The 22,166-nt window shown below is 42.5% G+C and overlaps 1 protein-coding gene across 2 annotated transcripts; it reads right to left on the reverse strand.

Moving 5' to 3' along the window:
- Positions 1-478: 478 nt before the first annotated feature.
- FST (follistatin) lies at positions 479-19,849 on the reverse strand. Of its 2 annotated transcripts, none has more exons than XM_020783654.3 (6): positions 19,396-19,849; positions 16,986-17,177; positions 14,618-14,836; positions 12,788-13,012; positions 2,435-2,665; positions 479-1,581 (listed from the first exon to the last, which is right to left on the reverse strand). In XM_020783654.3, the coding sequence occupies exons 1-6, from the start codon at positions 19,475-19,477 to the stop codon at positions 1,499-1,501; spliced, it is 1,032 nt and encodes a 343-aa protein (XP_020639313.1). In that variant the 5' UTR covers positions 19,478-19,849; the 3' UTR covers positions 479-1,498. The 2 variants fall into 2 exon arrangements, with proteins under 2 accessions (XP_020639313.1, XP_020639314.1); XM_020783655.3 differs by having other exon boundaries at positions 479-1,874; positions 19,396-19,768.
- Positions 19,850-22,166: the final 2,317 nt, after the last annotated feature.

The raw sequence follows: 22,166 nt of genomic DNA on the forward strand, positions 1-22,166 counted from the left end.
TGCCTGGTCTTATGCAGGGTACTGCTACTCACCGTAGGTGTCCAAGTAAATGTATAAATTCAGAACTGATCTAGACCCACTCTTTGATGGAGCCCATCCTTTAGTGGTTTTAGATTTGGGGGTATTTTTTTACCTCTTCATCTTATTGTACACCATCATATGCCATCTTGAATTCCACCTTTCTTTCATAATCACAGAAGTGGAAAGTATCATGCAATCTAGTTTACTCCTGGTCTTCTGTTCAGAGACTAAGCAAAGTTATATTTGCTTTGCTTTAGCAAAGTTACTATGCACCTTCAAAGCATGCTGTGGGACATGAAATAATTCTCTGCTTGTTCTGAATCCATTGAAAGTCATGATTGAAGAAACAACCTTCTCCATGTTAAAAAAAACATACCTGGCAGTGACATGAAGCAAACAGCAATCAAAGCCTATAAACGTATGTAGGTCATATATGTATAAGTGGGAGAGAAATCCGTTTTTTATTTTTTTTCACTCATAATTTATTTACAAATACACATTATAACTTTTATATACATTGCACATTTACATGGTAGAAAAGTACAAAACTATATATTTAAATGAATTTATATTTAACTCGCCATGTTTGAAAATATAAAATTGCCTCAGAAAAAAAGTATTATGAAAATCAAGAAACTTGAACTGATAAAGCTTTGATATAATAATCTGTGAACTTTTTGAATGAGAAATAAAAGTTTTTTTTTAAAACAATGGAACTGTGGTAAAGACAGACCTGGTAGAAACACTGATGTTTGTGACAATGCTTGTTTGTTTGAAAAATGCTCTCATGGCATTTAGCAACATACTATAGCTATTAACAGCCTTCATAATCCAATCTTTGGGTCTGGATTCTCATAGTACAGTATAAATGTCCAGTACTTTGAGATCACCTTAGTACAATCAAAAGAAGAACATAACCAAGGGGAAGAGGTTTTCTTAGAGATGGCCTCAATGCACCCCAAATATATAGTTAAGTCAGTTTACAGCGCCTTTTGGTCAGTCAAGATTCCTTGTAAACAAATATCCAAGGGATTATGTATGTATGTACAGAACCGGCAAGAAAAAAATGCAATAAATAAGAATGTAACAGAAACTGACATGCAATGTTTGTTAAAGTGGAAAAGAGTTAACGTCAGCAAAAACAAGGAGATGAGAATTGTGACCAGGAGAGGTGTTAAGCTCTAAGGAATGGATTTATAGTTTACAAGAAAAAAAAAAGCTTTACTTTACAAGCAAGAGACCTCACAATAAATAACACTGCTCATCCCATAACGATTAAATTTCTTCCAAAAAAAGGTGTACAGTCAATCAGACATTTTATGTATAAATTATAAAACATGACACAGTATAAATAAATGTCTACAAGATCCAACTATATGTATACTTTTTTCTTCCCCAAATAAATAAGCATACACGTATGTACAGTATGGACATTTGTATTTCTTGCCCAATGGCTGTTCCAAAAGGGATGGAAGTTTTACCACTCTAGAATGGAAGATATAGGAAAGCTGTAGTCCTGGTCATCCTCTTCTTCCTCGTCCTCAGGATCTTCATTAATGGCTAGATAGGAGAATACAGGGGAGCTGTTGTTTAAATACGGACAACAACAGCGAAGCAGCAGCTAAGTGCATGCGTTCAAAGCCCCCTGCACAGCCATAAGAGAGTGTTGCATTTGTTTTTAAGCGTGGCTTGATGTGCTTTGGCATCTGCTGTTATGCAATAAAGTTTTTGTTGTTGTTGCTGTTGTTGCATGTGTGTTTGTGTGTCTCTCTGTGTGTGCATTACATAATTTATGAAGTCATAACTGCAGCAAGTTCTGAAGACTCAATGGCTCAGGTTTTATTGGCAGATTCCTGAAATTAGATAAAAAGTGCTCTTGTGTTCTAGGTCTTTAAATTGCTTCTTTTTTTTTTTTTTGAGTCCTTCATTCAAAGGCAACTGCAATATGACAGTAGCCCACATGGTTAAGTGTTAAGCTAGTTTCGGGGTGGGGTGGGGTGGGGGTGGAGGAAGGGTTTGGAGGGAGGGTGCGATTAGGTTGTAGCCCGAGTGTTAATATAGCAAACAGCAATGCACACTTAAGCAAACAATATTAAGGGGAGAGGGCAGGAAATAGCTAAAAAGATGCATTTAAGGCAACCCTCTGGTGTTAAACAAACCCTATCCTATAATGAGAAAAGGCACCCCGAAACATTCACTGTTGACTATCCATTGCATTATAGCAAGCACAAGATGTCCGTATAATAGATACAATCTTTCTATATAAGATCTCCCTTATATGCAGTTCCCTTTCAGGTTCACTAACAGCGTCAATCTTCACTATTCTAGAGTTTGGTGGTTGGGTTTTGCTTTGTTTTGTTTTTTTGGCCTTCAGAAGATTAATGTTCTTGGCAAAGTTAAAAATCTCACTTACAGTTGCAAGATCCTGGGTGCTTTACTTCCAAAAGCACGCCCAGGGAACAGGCTGCTTCCTTCATGGCGCACTCGCTTGGGTAAGTGGTGTTATCGCTGGCACAGACGGCTTCATCTGATTTGCTTTCAGGGCACAGCTCATCACAAAGGGCACACCGTCCTCTGCCCACTTTAAAATCCCACAAACATTTCTTCCCGGTGCTGCATTGGATGTCTTCACAGGATTTGGCCTCTAGAAAACATTTTCATTTTTTAAGGGAAAGGAAGGAAGGCAGAGGTAAGAGAAACAAAGAAAAGGACAAGCAAGAATCAAAATAACAATCAATAATCTCTTGCTGACAACAGGGACGTCTAGCCCTTCCATTAGGTAGCATAGGCTTGGGCCCTGGATACTTGAAGGACCGCCTCCTTCCATATGAGCCTACCCGGCTGTTAAAATCTAGTCAGGGGGCCCTTTTGAAAGAGCCGTCCCTCAAGGAGGTAAGAGGGATGGCTTGTAGACAAAGGGCCTTCTTGGCAGCTGCTCCCAGACTATGGAACGCCCTCCTGACTGAAATTCATCTGGCGCCGACACTGATGATATTTCGGCGCCAGGTCAAAACCTTCCTGTTCCAGAAGGCTTTTAATTGAAATAACATTAACTGTGGGTCTTGATGATGGCAATTTTAATTGTATTTTAATCGTATTTTAATTGTATTTTAATCATTTTATATTTTATTGTATTGAATTTTAATTGTTGTAAGCTGCCCAGAGACCTTTGGGTAGAGTGGGTGGCATATAAATAAATAAATAAATAAATAAATAAATAAATAAATAAATAAATAAATAAATAAATAAATAAATAAATAAATAAATAAACTGCCTCAGATGGAAGTGATTCTGTTGACAGTGGGAGAACACCTCAGACTTTTTCATCCCTACCCCATTAGGCTGTATGTGTTGTGCAGCTTGATGAGCAAGCTTCCCCATAGCCAGCCTCTGTTCTTGAGTGTTGTGGAATATGATGTCCCATTGACAGTGTTGAGCTGTGCTTCCTCTTGGTGTCTGTATCTAGAAAAGACTGCCATCATGTCCTCTGTCACAGGCAAGAGAAAATAGCAAGCTAGTCCTGGTATCAGGAGGTGGTTTGCGTGTGAGAGAGAGATTAGGGCTCCAGAAGTCACAAGTTGTCTCTTGGTTTTGTGGCAGATGGTAGGTTCTTGAACACCACTGATGAAAGTTGTTTGTGGAGACAGCTGAAATTTTCAGCTCAAAGACGGGAGTGTTTTCTGTAAATGCGACTGAGAAATATGAGGCGCAAGGCAAAAGAGCCTGGGCCTCCTATTCTGCTTAGTTTTTGTTGGTGGTGGAGCTTAAAAGTCATCCCTGTGTTCTAAGGCCATAAAGTTACTTTAGCTGCAGTAACAAGAAATGACAATGGGCCTATCTTATTGCCAGTGTTGAAATAAGTACGCCCTGAACACACACACACACACAGACACAGACAGAGAGAGAATGTGTGTGTGTGTGTGTGTGATTAAGTGCAAAAGAGAATGCATAGGATAGCACTGACTGTTGTACCTCCTTTTTAACCTTCAAAATGACCGAAATATAATCTGTTCACTCCCCTTCCCCTCATTTCTGCTATTTAAGTGGGCAAGTCGGAACGAAGCCTGTAAGGAATTAATTACCCCAGAGTAAACATACTTAGAACTGGACTACATGACTTCTTGCGAAACACAACTTTTCGAGGTCAGGAGAAGTGGACTTCTGCCAGTACAACCATTCCCCCACAAGCTGATGAGTTGACACTGGTCAGCTCAGCTGCCAGCACTGGCACAATATTATACACCATTAATTTTTACTACAAAGAACTCTCTCCTTCATCTTGAAAACACGGGAGGGGGCCAAAACAACAGAACAGGGGTTCCTAAGGGAAAGGTAGGCAGAGGAGGGAGAAAAGCCATACTTGTTTCTTTTCCTGGAGGGAAAATGCATTTTGTAACATCGGAAGTGCACCATCACCCTCACTTAAAAAATAAATGGCAGAAGACCCAGATACCGTAAGGCAAACCTCCTAAGGCATTTGGAAAATATGCTTTTGTAGCCTACTGTGATACAACAAGGGCATCAACTGACCAAATGGGAATTTGTTTCTCATCACTGGTGTCATTTTAGTATAATAACACCAGGGGAAGTGTTTTTTCCCCTCAGTTACTCCTGCTGCAAATGCTCATTGTGTTTATCTCAGGGCCATCTCCACCAATAAAGAGACCAAATTCTGAGAAGCAGTGTCAGCACCGCAGCGGTTCTTCCATAGTCTCTTTGATGGCATTATTGTGTGCCACATAGCTTTCCCTCCAAATACTAAGTTGGCCTAGACCAGTTGTTCCCAACATTGGATCCCCAGATGTTCCTGGACTACAGCTCCCAGAAATCCTGGTCAGCACAGCTAGTGATGAAGGCTTCTGGGAGTTTTAGTCTAAGAATTTCTGGAGATCCAAGGATGAGAATCACTGACCTAGACAGTCAGCTTTTGTATACTGTATGAGACAAAACATGGTGCCATCTCATTCTTTGCCTAAGGCCATATTGGATTATTTTATAAGCATGTAAATTTGAACAAAAATGTGACAACCTGTACCCCCTGCATGATAAGATCTTTCAGTTTCATGGTTGAAGAGGGAGGGCCTTCTCTGTCACTCGTTTCAAGCTCTTAAAAATGGCTTGTTGTGCTCTATTGTTTTTAATATATTTTTAGTATTGATTTTATTGACCATTTAAAATATTTCCTTTTTCATATTTGTACACTCACTGTTTTTCAGTTTTTAAATATTGTCTTTTAATTGTAGTACACCACCTTGGATCCTTTTAAGGAGAATGGTGAGGTAAAATATTTTTATAAAATAAATAAAATAATAAATGGTTACCTTATTTTTCTGTCTATTCCTGGCCAGCTGAAGATAGTGTTACATGCATCTGATTAAGTAGACACTGTTGCAGGAACAGAACACTAATACCAAAATCCATCTGTGAATCTTTTATGTTTTCAATAGAGTTTTTGGGGGAGGAGGAGGAGGTAATAATTTAACAAACCTAGTTCAGGATTGTCACCACATTAATTTTCTAAATTGTTTACATCAATTAACTGAGTACATTTATAATTGGCAATACATTGCCAAATTAGTAAGATTTTTTAAAAAATCCATCTGTATAATCATCATGTTGACTGTAATGAAACAGCTGGGAATAAGCTACCAGCCAACTAGATAGCTGTGTCTTACAGTATAGGAAGAAACTAGCTTAAGGAATGATTCAGCCAAAGTTATTTTATATCCTCACTGATTTCTGCTTAAGTCCTTGAAACCAAAGAGAATTGAAAAAAACAAAAACCAACCAACTAACCAAATCAAACAAACCCAACCCAACCCAAACAAAAAACAAACAAAAATTGACACTCATTTTTAGAGGGCTCAACCCAAACCCCAACAAAGAATCTTCTTTATGCTTGATTTCATTTAAATGGTTGTGGTTTCAGAAGGCTTCCTTTATAACAATGTGTCCAAAATTTTATGAGGTTTCAGTTAATAGACAAAATTGTTTTAAATGTAAAAATATTTTCTAAGAACACTTGCTTAGGCAGAGGTTTCCTTTGGAATCTATTTGACTTGTATAATGAATTCATGTGGTCTGAAAACTTCTACAAAGAGCTGGAATCATTAAGTGTCAGAGAGTTCTAATGGAACTGAGGCCAAAGATTCTCCCCCAATAATTGTTAACTGGATTCAACATAGTGCTTTCCTGACAAATATCTGGATCTCAGGACTCCAGGAGTACATTCCTGCTCACTTTTTCAAAAATAACTTGTATATTTTAGCATTTTTCATCTACTGTGAAGTAGTTTTGGTGTGGCACAAGAGAAACTGTATGTGTTATGCAAGAGCTGTTTTCTCTATATGAGAATTAAAAAGCAGCAGTTTCAGTAAAATGGAACTTTCTACTTAAAAAATCTACATTTTCTGATCACATTTTGCTTGGCTACTATGGTGGTTTTTTTTTGGCACCCTTTCCCTTGGCTTTCTTCCTCCTTTCCAGATTAATCGCTTGTGTATTCCTAGCTGCCCAGGCATTACATAATTAACAGCATCACAGCTCTATGTAATCCATCAGGTTTGACGGCACTATGACATAATAAAAGAAGGCAAGTGAAAAATATATTTCGGTTGCATGAGGCAGAGTAGGAAAGGAAGCAAGAATGTTTCTGGACTTGTCTCCAGACAATAACATCTTCCTCGTTTTCTGTAAAAGTTCCCAGTAGCTTGGAAAACACCTTTATACATTTGTCCCACTTGGGAAATTTGAATGCCTGCTCAAGTGTTACTACTTTGCCCTGATCTTCTTTCTACCAGCTCAGACTTGCCTTTATTGCTTAGTCCTGACAAATAGCAGATGAAATTGTACTGTACTGTATCACTGCCAGATTACACATATGGGCTGATGTGATTGAAAGCTTTCCCTCTAAGGATGTAAGGAATAGCTCACATCACTTGACACACAAAGGATGTCTCAGCACATTGATATACCCTCTCAAAAAAGCTGTCAACTGCTGTGAGCTATTTCATCCCCACTCAAGAGCAAAAATAACAGATTTTTTTTGTCTACAGCAGCATCAGTTAAAAAAACAAACTCCAGAACTTCCATATTTTGCACAAAACTTGAATTTTATGCAAAAAACCCTCACATTTTGTGCAAAATACAAGCTTTTTGTGCAAAATACAACTCTTTTATTCACACCCATGAATAAAAGTTTCAAAAAAAGAAAACTGAATCCCTATCTCTCCCTGCCCCAAACACAAATAAAATTTTAAAAGTGCCTGCAGATATTAGAAAGAAGACTTGTAGCCTAGCTTTCCCCTGACATTCTAATTTTATTTGCATGCATCTCACTTATTAATATGAGGGAGCATTCAAACATATGAACCCAGATCTGCAGTCTGAACTGCCATAATCCTACTCCAGATTTACACTCCAATTACTGTTTGCAAGAGGAAGATCTCAGACTGGCAATAGTCCTTTTAGGTTAGGCTAAATTTAGGTTGGGTGTTATCTCCAAGACTGAGTGATGAGCTTCATTCCTGAGCAGAGCATTGCTATGGATTTGTCCTTCACACATTTAAATGTTCTGTTCTAGACACTACAAGACATTCACTCATTTGTACCAATATCCACTCAAAACAAATTGCTCAGATCAGTCTTGCCAACTTTACACAATACAGTTCCATAGATATGAGTCTGGAATGTGTCACTTGTGAACATGGATAAAAAGGTAAAGGTAAAGGTTCCCCTTGACAATTTTTGTCCAGTCGTGTTCGACTCTAGGGGGCGGTGCTTATCCCCGTTTCCAAGCCATAGAGCCAGCGTTTTGTCCAAAGACAATCTTCCGTGGTCACATGGCCAGTGCGACTTAGACACGGAATGCTGTTACCTTCCCACCAAGGTGGTTCCTATTTATCTACTTGCATTTGCATGCTTTCGAACCGCTAGGTTGGCAGGAGCTGGGACAAGCGACGGGCGCTCACTCCGTTGCGTGGATTCAATCTTATGACTGTTGGTCTTCTGACCCTGCAGCACATAAATACTACAGTACAGAAATACAGAACCTGATCTACATGTTACTGGTAAAAACAGTCTGTGTGATACTCTCTACCAGTGCTGATGTTGCTTATTAGCAGTTTGTGTTAGAAATTTCGTAGTCTTTCTTGTTTTTCTAATTCTTTTTCTTTCTTGGTGGTCTCTCATACTACTTTAGAGCTCATTCAGCCTTCACACTCATTTCCCTGACACTGTCCTTGCAAGAAGCAGAAACACTTCCTCTTAGTCATGTGAAGATTCTGGGAGCCCTGGAGAGAGAAGCATCACTTGGTGCTGTCTATAAGCCCTCTACAGACCCATTGCTTCAGAAGGATGAAAATCCCACTTCTGACTGCCCTCATATTTTCTGATTTGGGATGTTTGCCATCTAGGGACTGAAGTTGGTACTACATTCAGATTTTAATGAACTGAAATGAATTACAGTACAGTAATAAGTTTTTAAAAGAAAATAAGCTTGTGATGTACATCCTTAGGAATTCTCTATTACGTATATCAGGTTTCAGGGTCTTGGAAATATGATGGAACCAGACACAGGCACACATTCCCCTTTATTATTAAAGATGGAGAAACCTATTACTAATCATGTTCTGAATTGGGCTTGAGGAAGAGGAGGAGAGGTATTCCAAGTCTAAGTCTAAGAATGTCAAGTGAGAGCATGACAGGACTGATCACTCTTCCATCCCCTTTTGGTGAACCTCTAATCTCTTCCCTACCAATTTCTTATCCCCTCTATGTTTATTGCTGCTGTATGGGCAGCAGTAGGGAATGATGGAAAGGAGCTTTGACTGTCTCCCATATCCTCTCGCTGCTTTCTGACACACTGCTACAGTTGCATGCCTGATGACATTAGGAAATATAGTTTGTCCCATCTTGCACATAAATGGGAAAAAACTGTATTTTGCAACAGTGTTAGGGAATCTGTACCTCCTAATGTAACCACTGCAAAATGCGGGGTATCACAGAACAAAGTGATGGGAGAAATCGTCCCCTCCCGTTCTTTTACTGTTAGTGAAATCAAGAGAGGTTTCATAGAGATGGGTATGAACCACTGGTTCGGTGGTTCAGCATGCTTTGTTTAACAGCTGATCTGTGGTTTGATGTCCCACCCCTTCCAGTGGGCACCCATTCGGCGGTAGCACCCAGAGGAGGCAGTGCAGGTATCTGCCAGAGGGGATCGGACACGGAGTCGTTGATCAGAGCGGTTCATCCCCATCTCTAGTTTCCATGAAGATGGAATGGAAGGGAGGACCAAACATTTTCTTTTGCTCAGAGGCAAAAATTATAGGTAAAACAAATTATATTTTTCAAGCAGAAAAATGTGAACTCCAGCACCAACAATAATGGTGCATACATGTAAGGCTTGTCCCACCTTGTTATTTACATTGCCACTTGCCTCTCCTCTAATGTGGGTGGATATTATTGTAAGTATGATTGATATCCATTAACTGTAATAGGTATTTAGTTACTAAATCAATGACTTGATTAACAGTGCACTCATTCAGATCTTCTGATAATTCTAAATGCATTTAGTGGGATGTACTTCCAGGTAAGTGTGCAGGCTACCGATCCAGTTCTATATATATCTATTCAAAAGTAAGCCTGATTGGTTCAGTGAACCAACTTACTCCTGTAAGGAGCCTCCCTGAAGAGTGGAAAAGCATTGTGAGGGCATTTGGGCATCCCCTGGGCAACAGTGTGCAGCTGGCGAATCCTTCACTTCCAGAAACATTGCACTGCAAACTTGCTGATGAACGAAATGACTCAATGTTCCTTTTAGGACCATAAATGACAATCGGTTCTTACATTTTAATATGTTTTTAATGTTTACCTATATTTCATATACATCCATAATTTTTAATTGTGCAGTGCTCCGGTAGAAAGAAAGAAAGAAAGAAAGAAAGAAAGAAAGAAAGAAAGAAAGAAAGAAAGAAAGAAAGAAAGGAAGAAAGGAAGGAAGGAAGGAAGGAAGGAAGGAAGGAAGGAAGGAAGGAAGGAAGGAAGGAAGGAAGGAAGGAAGGAAAGAAAGAAAGAAAGAAAGAAAGAAAGAAAGAAAGAAAGAAAGAAAGAAAGAAAGAAAGAAAGAAAGAAAGAAAGAAAGAAAGAAAGAAAAAGACTCCTGTATAAGTAGATGGAGGACTACAGCCTTAATCTAAACAAGTTTTCCTTTTGGGGAAAGGGCATAAAAAAGAAAGCATTAATCACCTCATAGATCTATTAAATCAATTAACTGACTAAACCTTGAAGTCCTACTTCTCTTATATTGTCATCTGTGAGAGAGCTGGTCTTGGAACAGACAGGTGAGTTGAAACTCTGCCAGAAATTCATAAAAAAAGCTATGCTTAAGACTCTCTCCTTTTCTTAGCCTTACTTCCTCATTTTTAAAATGGAAGCAACGCCCCAATGGCTCATTTATGGAGACCAACTACAGCAAAGTATATAAAGACCTTGCAAATCAAAAGAGACATATACATGACAAATAGTAATAGTAAGGAGAGGGTCATTTCCTTCATCAGCTACAGAACAGTGACAGTGGGATAAAACAGACAATCTCTGGTTTCAGTCTTACTTCTGCCATGAACTCATTTTGTGGCCTTAGACAAACTGAGGGCTGGAGAGAGAATAGTCCTCTCCTACCCACAGGGCATTGCAAGGATTATAACTACAAAATGCATGCAAAGATTTTTAAGTGTTTCAGAGCACATTTATTGTTTATATAGCAACAAGTAAAGAGGGTTTTTCGGTTCCAACATGTCTCATTCACTTTTGGAGAAATGGAATTTTCCCTGACAAGTTATTACAGTACATTATTTTGTACTCTCATGGCCACTGCAGACACCCATCATCACTCAGGCTGACTCCAGCTGTAGTTCCCTCTCCTCCATGGTTAACTTTTCCACTCATCCAGCCATAGGTTCACACAATACAATCACACAGTTGCTTCCCCCAGGCCTAGCTCTTGAGTTGTGCTCTAGGAGCCTACACAGTCTATTTCTAAAGCTTGGAAAGGTTACTCGTCTGCAGGGCAATTCCAAGAATTTCTAGTCAGCTTGACCAGAGGATTATTGGAAGTTGCAATCTAAAATACTGTACTGGACAATTTTGGATGCCATGGAAGGATGGCAAAGTTTCCAATAGACTGGAAACTGATATAAACTGATGTTCTAAAACAAACAAATCCTACTATAGAGAGGTGCTTGCATGATTTCCAGCCTCTGCTGTCACAATAACTTGACTGATCTTAAGAACTCTGCACCTCAGTGTAGGGGAAGGATCCATTTTCTGATGTGCCTGTGATAGCAAATATACCTGTTCTTGATTTTTGCTGTTAAAGGGCATGCATTCTCATCTTTTCAGGGGGATCGCTTTATCCTGTTGTTTCTATCTCTTGAATTCCTAATGGGGTAAACTTGTATGTCTTTTGCCCCATAGCCATTAGCAGGCTTCCCCATGAGATAAAGCAAGGTGTAATGATCCTTATGATCATAATAACAGCAAAGCTTTGGAACCTTTCTTTATTGGACTATAACCCCCAAATCTTGTAGGCAGCAGGGGCAGTTGGTCAGCCCCATTGCCTGGGGTATTCTAGCAGCTGTACTTTCAAAACATCGTTTTTCCAAGCTCTGAAACAGTAATATTTAACATTTTCAGAGAACCCAGAGAATGGGCTTCACATAACTATTCTCTACATTCTTCTACAAACAACCAGCAACTGAAATCTGCTAGTAGCTCACAACTAGAGTAGGCCCATTAAATCAGTGGGGATTTGGTGAGTCAACTCCTCTCTATATTCTACTTATTATTCTTTCCTTACAAATTTGAAAAGAGGCTGAACTGTATAGATCTCTGGGAGAACCCATCTTCCTAAATTTTCATTTACCAAGAAATTAGGTAGAAAATATTTGGGAGCTGATTTGTGGGTAGCAGAATGAGACTGGGAGTGTATAAAAAGGTACGAAGATATCAGTTAAAATGGCTTGGGGGCAGTGGTGTGTGTGTGTGTGTGTGTGTGTGTGTGTGTGTGTGTGTGTGTGTGTTAAATCACAGAAAGAGTAAAATACTTCATCCACCTCCTGATTTTCCCAGAACCAGTCCAGCTATGTCGTAGAGTGATGTGGTTGCCTCAAATAAATGCTGTGAGTGAGGAATGATGGCAAGGTGTCAGAGGATAATGCTGTGTGTGCTATGTCACTTGTTGACCCCCTCCCCCGCACCCCTTTGAATGCCCACAATTGTGCCTTGCTAGTTCTTATTCTGTTTTTATTTCACTGCGGGTGTGGAGGGGAGATAGAATTGGTGTTCCTGCAGAAACAGCGACTCTTTTTAAAAACAAGGCATGAACCTTTAAAACATGATGCACACTGCCTGTATACCTTGTTTCCCACAACAAAATGTTTTCATGAAATCGGAAGTGATCATGTCATTTTAGGGGACTGGTGTAACCCGAGAGGTGACAGAATGGTCCCAGAATTGTTTATTTATTTAAACTATTTGTATCTTGCCTTTCTCCTTAAAAGGACACAAGGTGGAGAACTGGCCCTTAACCCCTTGATCTTACCTACCCCTGCACTAGATACATTATTGGGAACATTAAGAGTCCCACTTAATGTCTATTTCTACCTTATAGGGCAGAAATTTAAAATCAGATAGTACAGCTTTCTTCCAAGGCAGATAAACATCTCCATAGAATTCCCTCAGCCCCTTCTCCGTGGATTATAGTACTTACTGATACATTTTCCTTCGTAGGCGAGGCCAATGGATCTTCCAAGTAGGCAAGTAGCTTTCCTTAGATGACAGGCGCTTGCATACGTTATTCCATCATTCCCACAGAGATACTGTTCCGGGGAGGTAGGTTCTGGGCAAATCCGATTACATGTGACACAGTTGGCATTATTATTTTGATCAACCACACATGTGGAGCTGCCTGGGCATAAAACATCCCTACAGGTCTCTGAAACAAAACACAGAAGAACAATATGTGAATAACAGGAGCCACCTTCCCCCATCAGCTAGTACTAGGCAAAGCGAGGCACAAACAACATTGATATAAAGATGTTTAGGTGTGCATTTGTTTGTTTGTTTGTTTGTTTGTCTACCGCCCCATTAGTCTGATGCACTATTCTGGGCAATTTACAGTGATGAAAACACACTAAAAGGAAGTGAGCAGGCGACATTATAACTCTCAAATTACTTTATATAACCAAGCACTTGGAAAAGTTACAGCAACTCCCATTCTAAAGAAAATAATCTCTCCCATCTCTGTATGTCAAGCTACTCGGAAATAGGAAGAATTTGGGGTGAGGTGGCTGAATTGGGCTGCGGTCCCCAAAATCCTCCATGCTGGCTGGGGCTGGATAGTGATGGGTTTGAGAGTGCTTGTTCAAAAAAGTAACTTATCCAAGTTCTGTGATATATTAGACAGCACATGAGCTGTCATCATGGCCTGAGGTGGGGATCACCTAGTCTATATACCAGTACACAAGAGCAGTGTTAATGCTTGGCAAAGTTGTCTACCCACTAGGGTCCAAGCCATTGCCAAGACCATGTTGACCTTGCTACTTCTGTCTTTGCTGCTTTCACCCATTCTTTCCCAACCCTTGGGCAAGTAAGTGATAATAGTAACAAGGATGAGGAACAGCAAACACTCCCAGTTGCTCTGCAGCAGCTGGCAAGCAGTGGTAGTGAGGAGGAGGGACAGCTCCTCATATAGACAGCACCTTGCCAAAGCCTCACTCTGTTCCTCATTCCCCAAAAAGAGTGCGAGAGGATTCTGGGATATGTTGTCCAAAAGGTAGTTTTCCCTAACTCTAAGTGGTGAACATTTTTTTTACCTGTAAGTAAGACTGATCTATTGGTGCTGTGGAATGGAAGGATTTTGTGATACAGTACAATGACCTCTATGAATTTGAGGGGTGGGGGTCATACTTTGAAAGTTCTTGTGTGTAAAAATAACTACCACCAAATCCCCCAACAATAATCTTCTCAGCCGGGAAAGGTCAGATCCTTTATTCCTTCTCTTCATGATGCAATTTCTTTTTACCAGTTAAGGGACTAGTTTAAAAGTGTTTCTCCCCATTTGTTATCCACACCAATACAGACTACTCTGTCACTTCAGGATTCCACCAACTTACTCTGCCATGTAGTGCAGATCAGATCTCCATTCTATTGACATTTACAGGTATTGCATTTAGCAGGCTGTGCTTATCTGTTGATGTTTCTGTCTTAAGTATTCACACTCCCTTGTGTTCTCATTTTTGATACTGTTATTATTCTACAGCTCACAGCCTGTTTTCCTGCAAAGTAGTTCTGCTAAAGCAGGCTTGTCCAACCTTGGCCTCCAGATGTTCTTAGACTACAGCCCCCAGAAGCCTTCACTACCACCTCTGCTGGACAGGATTTCTGGGAATTCAAGTCCAAGAACATCTGGAGGGCCAAGGTTGGACACCACTGTGCTAAAGTCTGTGAGTTAGTATCAGAATACTTACTATATTGTTACTGTACAGGCAGACACCACCCTCCACCACTGTAACAGAGAGCAGCTTTGTTGTAAACCTACTTTTGCATTTGCCTTGATACTGGATTTCCAGTTCGGGCTGTTCTTTACATCTGGCTTTCAGGAGGGTACACTCATTTTTGTAGGTTTTCCCATCCAAGCCACACACCGGGCCCTTCCAAGTGATGTTGGAGCAATCCGGAGCACAGACACACCGAGGCTTGTTCTTCTTGTTCATTTTACATTTCTTCCCAGGACCACAATCCACATTCTCACAGGTTTCTGAAGAGAAATTGAGAGAGGAGCAGAACAGAGCGGGTGGGGGTGGGGGGGATGTTGGAGCAGAAACCCAGAGGTTGTTTTAATAACATCCAGAACTCTTACCACAACTTAAAAAAAAAAAACCATGGGCAACACATGAGAGGGTATTATTTTATTGTTTACCCAGAAAATAAGAAAAGAGCCCATTCCCAGGAAAGGACTTCTACTCAGAAATGAATACAGGACATTTCCCTTTTCTAAGCTGGATGCTTCAATATGGCTATAAAGACTTCCCACATATTCCCTTATTCTTATGCCAGAGAGACACCAGGTCACATCTGGATACTTCACACTAATTAATTTGTAATAAAGACATTGTGTGGTTGGACACACACAAACACAGAGCACAGCAACACACATAATAAACCTTCCAAATACATGCTAAAGGGGTGGAATGGCTATCCTTTTGCTACTCTTGAAAAAGTTACCTTTTTTGAGCAGTAACTTCCAGAATCTACCAGCAAGCACTGCTGGGGGATTATGGGAATAACATGTTAAAAACCTTTCCCAACCCTGCAATTTTCTCCTTCTAAGCATGGCTCAGAATCCAAGACTCCTGTGAATGCTTCCAGTCACAAGAAAAGATGGGGAAAGTTACTTTTTTGGACTGCCATTCCCAGAATAATAGACAGTTTGGTCAAGATTTATTTATTTAATTAATTTATATGCCGCCCACACTACCCAAAGGTCTCTGGGCAGCTTACAACAATGAAAGATGAAATGGTTAGGGAAATACTAGCTGTAATTGAGTAGCAGGTCAAAACTGAAGTAGGCCCACTGAATCAGTGGCATTTGGTGTGTCACCTCTTCTGTAAGTTCCATTCATTCAATAAGTCTACTGTAGTTGTGACTGACTGCTGGATTTCAGCCATTGTGTGCTAAATGTTTGTTTCTTGAGGCGGTAAAAATTGTCAGAAAGCCTATTAAAAAATACAATGTCCGAGGTGCCTCTGGGTTTATGTAGAGTAACTTTCTATATGAATCTAATTTCCCCAAGCAAGACTCATAGATTAGGCAGCAATACACTGCAGTTTACTTCTGAGCCTCAAGAAATGTCTTTAAATAGCAACAACACCTTTTCTTATAATAAGCAGAAGGGAGGAAGATGCATGCAAAACAAAAAACAAACACATAGGTTCAATTGCCATAAAATGCTGGGAAAGATCCTGCTAGATGATAGGATGGATTGCTTTTTTAAAACTACAGCTCCCAGAATTCCACAGCCAGGGCACTTTCACCTGTCCTTTATCTTACTTCATAAGTAGCATGACTGATCTCCTGACACTGCAAAATTCCAAAACTGAAATCTGTTACAGACTCATATATCCTAGCCTGCAGTTGGGAGAAATGTTCCTATTTAGGGGGAGGGGGCTATTTCTCAGCAATAAAGTTTGCATGAAGAAAAGCCTACATTTTACCCTTGTGTCTCCAGGATGAAATGATTTTCAGGTCAGCAGGCTAAGAAAAAAATGGTTTGGAACCTTAGAAAGACGCTGTCAAATAGTGTCCTCAATACTATGTGTTGTGGGCTGGAAGAACCAATGAGGTATGGGGCAGCTTTCTATGCCTATATAGCTGACTTGGTAGATCAGTGGTTTAGCTATCTAGCTAAGGAGCCAGAGACTGGGAATTTGTGCCTCTCTCAAGTAGAGTTAGCCTGTGTGGCCTTGGGCAAGCTGCACAGCCCCGGGAATGGCCAGAAGGGAATGGAAAACCTGAGTATTCTCTACCAGGAAAACCCTATAAAGTGTTGGTTGTCATAAGTCAACATTTGACTTGAAAGTACATTTATTATTATTATTATTATTATTATTATTATTATTATTATTATTATTATTATTATTATTATTATTATTATTATTATTATTATCATCCTACAGAGCAGGAGTCTGCAGCTGCATCTCTCATCACCAGTCATCATTGGCTTTGTTGGCTAGAGCTGATGAGAGTTTGTCTGGAGCAGACTTTGGGGGAGTTACTTTTTGGTCTATTTAAGAGCCATCCCCCACCCCCACCCCGAGAAATTCTGAGCACTGTAATCAGACAGGAAGTTGCGCAGAGGAGACAGGGCAGGGGGAACCACCATGCTTGATGCCTGAGAGGCACCCACCTTTGCAGGGGATGCAGTTGGGGGCACCCCCGCTAAAAATCATCCATTTGAAGAGCACGTGGTCGCTGACGTCCTCCTCGGTCCAGGACGTGGTCAGCCGGCCCGTTTTACAGCACTCCTCTTTGCTGAGACCATTTTTGTAGAGGACCTGGCACCGGCCGTTTCTGGCTTGTCGGAGCCAGCAGTTCCCAGCTGCGATCAGAAAAAGGAGAGACGGAGGGAGAGAGAGAGAGAAAGAGAGAGAGAGAGACCCAGCCATATCAATGTCAGTTACCAGTGACCCAGACATAGCACGTGCGGCTTTCATCGACTTTTACTAGACTGTTTACTTTTTATTCGTCCCGTTTCATAACCTGAAGCTACTTGCCGGGACCCAAAGAGGGGGGAAAAGCGCTGTGCAAACAACCTGATCAAACGAGTTTGACGCTTCCCATCATTCCAAATGGGGAAGGTAGGGGAGCTGGTGGGGAGGAGGGAGGGAGGGGGGGTTTGGTGACGGGCTGGGAGGTGGGGGGGGCCGCGCGCGCTTGACTGCACGTGACAAGGTTTGGAAATAAGAGCTGGAGTCTATGAAAGAGAGCGGGCGGGCGGGGGAGATGGCAAGAAAGAAAAAGACAGACGCACCCTCCCCGTCCGCCCCCCCGCCCCCCCATTCTTCCACCCCTAGGAACTCAACTCCTTTCTTTGCACGTAATAAATAAAGGAAAGTTTGTACAACAAAACGGACGGGACCTCTGCCAAGCGCATGCTAGAGCCCGCACTCCCCCCCCTTGCCGTTTCCCCACCTCACAGTATAGGATTTGGTCATGCGCGCCCAGGAGTAGTAACCCCACTCTTTCGAAATCTTAAAATAAAATTTTTTTGCGGGGGGGGCCTGATTTCCGCAAGTGAAATAACGCGGGGCTCGGTGACCGATCCAGCGGAGCGCCCGAGCACACCACCAGTCGGGGTTCGCAGACACAAGGGGGGGGGGGAGGAGAGCGTCAGGGAAGAAGCCCGACCAACTTGCACGGGCTTTGGAGAGAGTGAGCGGGGAAGGGGAAGCAACGGGGGTTTCACAAACCGACACCGCAGCTTGTCTGTGGTGGATGGATCCGAACCAAGGACACTGTTCTGCTCCGCCGCCTCTGATCCTTGAGCTAATTTAGAGGTTTGGGTTGGGATGAGGTCCTTGTGTGATTCACCAAAGGGGCATCTTCTCTTCTAGCCTTTCAGAGCTGATCATGGTTCTTTAGACCACAAAGTATTAAGCGGACCAATACCGCCCCCAAGCCCCAAATGAACCCATTGAATAGTCATAATAATTAGTAAACATCATCACCACCACCACCATCACCACTGTCCTCCTCCTCCTCCTATCGGTTAAGAACGCCTTTCCACTCACTACCTTCTGCCTAAGATTAAAATAGAGTACCAGGGTAGCGAGAATTACAGTATTAATAAAACAGCAACGAACTGTAGAACTTTCTCAGTCACCTAAACTACTGGTTTCCATTGCGAACGATTATCGGGGTTGGGAGAAGGACGCTTTAAGTTAAAGATATGCGTGTTTAGATTTTTTTTAAAATGCACCCCAAAAGCTGCAGTCCAACACACATTCATTCACCTGGAGTAAACACCATAGCACTCAGTGGGGCTTACTTCTGATAGACGCGTTTAAGATTGCTCCACTCACAGAATGACATAACATTAGAGGAGAGCAGGAGCGCAAATAACATTTTCCAAACTTGAAGAAAAGTCTGTTTTCTTCTGGAAGGGTGAGCCAGAAGAGTAAGATGCCTTCAAGACCGTCGGGGAGGGGGGTGTCTTCGATTTTAGCAACGGAAATACACCCACACACCCACATTGGAAACCAGATATCCTTGGTGGTCGAACTCCGAAAAGTTCTTAACAGGCATTGCACTCCAGGCAGCAGCGTGGTAACGATGCAAGTTGAGATATATAGTATTAAAGTTATTGACAACATTAGGGCTAATCATGATGAAGGTGACTGAGACTATAATGAAGATTATGTTGGTCATGATGATGTTTTCCTCTAGCCTCCTCCCAAAGCATCCAACGAAACAGGGGTTTCCCCATCGCGTCTGCATATTAGTGCAAAGTCGCCCGGACAGCGCGATCCTAAGCCCGCGTTTACTCCAAAATGTTCAAGTCCCAGTGAGTTGAGTGAGACTTAAGATGTATGTTTAGGGTTGCAACCTTACTTTCGTAGTCAATTCATCCAATGGAGCTCTGATGAGATTAGATAGATAGATAGATAGATAGATAGATAGATAGATAGATAGATAGATAGATAGATAGATAGATAGATAGATAGATAGATAGATAGATAGATAGATAGATAGATAGATAGATAGATAGATAGATAGATAGGGCACATCTGCCCATAAAGAAATAAACTGCATCTTACCCTCTGCTGTTTGATCCTCCGTGAATTGGCAGAAAAACATCAGGAGTAAAACCGTGCCGGGAAAGATTCTCTGATTTAACATCCTCAGTAATTTCCCCCGCAGCGAAAACAGAAGGCAACCTCAGGTGGCAGCGGTAGTAAGACGAGGGAACCGAAAGAGCACGCCAGTTAGACAGCCTACTTATGTCTCCGTATTGAATGAACGTCAGGCTCTGAATGCAGTCTCTCTTTAAATCTATGGGGTCTTAGGCGGTGGGCGGTCTCCTAATGTGTGTGTGTGTGTCTGTCTGTGTCTGAGAGAGAGAGAGAGGGAGAGAGAGAGAGAATATCCGTGTGTGTTCGAGTGGTGGTGAGGCGATTTAAAAAGTTCCGTGTGAATCAGTGTGAACCCTTCATTCCCAATTATCCTTTCTGCGCCCCCGCACGCCCAGTCACATACACAGGTCCGACTGAGACCGACTCCCACTCGCTGAACAAGCTGCTAGAGCCAGTCTTATCTACCAAAGGGAATGGTCTTCTCTCGCCCTTGCGGCGTTCGTAGTAGCGGGAAGGCAGGAGGAGCGGGGTTTTGTTGTTGTTGTTGTTGTTGTTCTCGTTGCTGGGCTGGTGTGTTTGTGTGTTCAAAGCCTACAAACTCAGACCAGGAGCTGTTAAGAGGAGGAAAGGAAGGCAAGCACTTGCTCCCCGAAAGCCAAAGGCAGAGTCTTGTAGAGCCGAGCCAAGACACGTCGCTCCACGAGAGTTCGGGGCGGGGTGCCATTTAGAAAGATGGGGTGGTGTGTGTGTGTATATATGTGTGTGTATTCCCCCCCACACCCCCTTTCCCTTCTTCCGGACACGATCCAGCCTTTTCCCATGTTCTTTTATCCCAATCCGGACCTGTTTAATTTAGAAGCAATGGTGCAAAAGGAGGAGGGCAGCAACCTCGCTTATGGTGGTTCCTTTTCTTGGCTTGGGGGGGGGGGCAAGCCCTTGCGTTTGGAACCAGATTGCCAGGTCCGGTTACACGAAGCGGCACCCGGGGCATTGGACCGCCGCTCAGGAGGTAATCTCTCCCAGCCAGGGAGCAAAGGACGGGCGTTTTCCCCGAGAAGGCCGGCCGAGGCGTCTCCAGACGCCCCTCTGCCTCCGATCGTCTCCCCACTACCAGCGGCACCGCTTCCCTCTCTCCCCCCCCCCCCCCGCCCCAGATGCTGTGGCTACTAATAAATCTCGAACCCTCACACCTCCGAACGGTAGTTAAGTGTCTGGCGCGCACACACATCTCCCTCTCTGGGACTCGTCAAAAACAAATCAAAGTTTAATGCCGGGTTTAATACCCTTAAGTGTTCGTCTTCTCACTTGGGGGCGTCTGGAGCATGATTCGGAGGCGATTCGAGCGGGTTTGGAGGTGGTGGTGGTGGGATCGCGGCGGAGATCGGCGGTGGGGAGGCCAGGTAGGCGGTCCCTTATCCGCCCCCCCCACTCCACCCCACCCCGAGAATTAAAATAATAAGCCCCGGCCTCTGCGATTAAAATACGGGCGCGATTGCAACAGGCCTAATGAACTTTTTCGCAGGGCTTCCGGGCAGCGTCTTCCTCTTCTTTCCAAGAGAGTTGGCGGACTCATTTATAACAACATTTCTTGGCACCGTTGAATGAAACTGAGTAGGCGATCTTGCCTTTTATACAAAACGATTACTTAACGGAAAGAAAGAAAAAAAAAAGACAAGAAAAGAATGGGGAGTGTTGGTTCAAAAAGCCGCCTTTTTAAAAACAACAATCCAAAGAAAACCGGAGCCCTTCAACCTTCCTCTTCCTCTCATTTCCCCCCCCCCCCCCGGCACAACTCCGCCCCGCACCCGCGACTCCGCTTCTCTTTCCAAGCCGTTACCACAGGGCAACAGACAGCCAAATATGCAGACAAAAATTCTTGCCTATTGCCAGGTCACTGTGATTTCTGCCGAAGTCCAGGCGATTCTCCCTCTCCACCACCCCCCCCGCGCCGTCTCTCGCCCCCCCCGTCTCCCCTCCCCATATCAGCGCTTGTCTGCTCCCCTCCTTCCCTGCCTCTAACCACCTCCTCAGTCTCTCCCCCCCCGTTAAACCCCTTCCCTACAACTACAAATAACTCAGTGATAACAGATTTTTTTCCACCAACTGCAGGAGATAGTGCTAATCTTTTAATAAAAGATCCCATTACAATGGGATCTGTCTGGACAGACTATAATAGATCTAGAAATACAGCCGTGCTAATATTAGAAGACAGTTGTTTGGGTGCCTCAGACTGGGCCGTGGTCCCGGCTTTGAAAACGGGCATGAATCACAATACCTCGCCGCGGTATCTCCCCCCCCCCCCACCCGGCAACCAACCCCGACTCCCGCCCAGTCACACCCATTCACAGCCAGACTGGTAAAAAGACTGACCTCTGCCTTGCAATTTTATTTTATTTTATCGCGCCCTTCACTGAGGACCTCCAGGACTTTTCCATCACTTCAGAAGTTTGCATTTTCCCCCATTCTCTTTTTCTCTCCCTCTCCCCCCCCCCCCGCTTTTAACAGCTTCCTCTTTCTTCCTTCTCCCCTCCCTTTCCCAAATTAGTACTACCACTCTCTCTTCCCTCCTTTTGAATACTGTATTTGCCTTAATCCGGGTTTGATGAGCGCCCTCTTATGGCAGATGTCACGATCAATTAACAGAAGGAAATAAAGTCCAACTTCTGTTTAGGTCGGAGGAAGTCGACCCCAGGAAAACAAGAGTGTCAGAGGATGGGAAGAGGCGGGCTTGACAT

This window comes from Pogona vitticeps, chromosome 2, assembly GCF_051106095.1.
Source record: "Pogona vitticeps strain Pit_001003342236 chromosome 2, PviZW2.1, whole genome shotgun sequence".
NCBI lineage: Eukaryota > Metazoa > Chordata > Lepidosauria > Squamata > Agamidae > Pogona > Pogona vitticeps.

What these genes read in the sequence shown, in the direction of transcription:
- FST (XM_020783654.3), bottom strand. Translation starts at nt 19,477, where the DNA reads ATGTTAAATCAGAGAATCTTTCCCGGCACGGTTTTACTCCTGATGTTT. An exon ending in GGAGGATCAAACAGCAGAGG is followed by an intron (nt 17,178 to 19,395) that starts GTAAGATGCAGT and finishes TTCTGATCGCAG; the next exon opens with CTGGGAACTGCTGGCTCCGA. An exon ending in CAACTGCATCCCCTGCAAAG is followed by an intron (nt 14,837 to 16,985) that starts GTGGGTGCCTCT and finishes ATTTCTCTTCAG; the next exon opens with AAACCTGTGAGAATGTGGAT.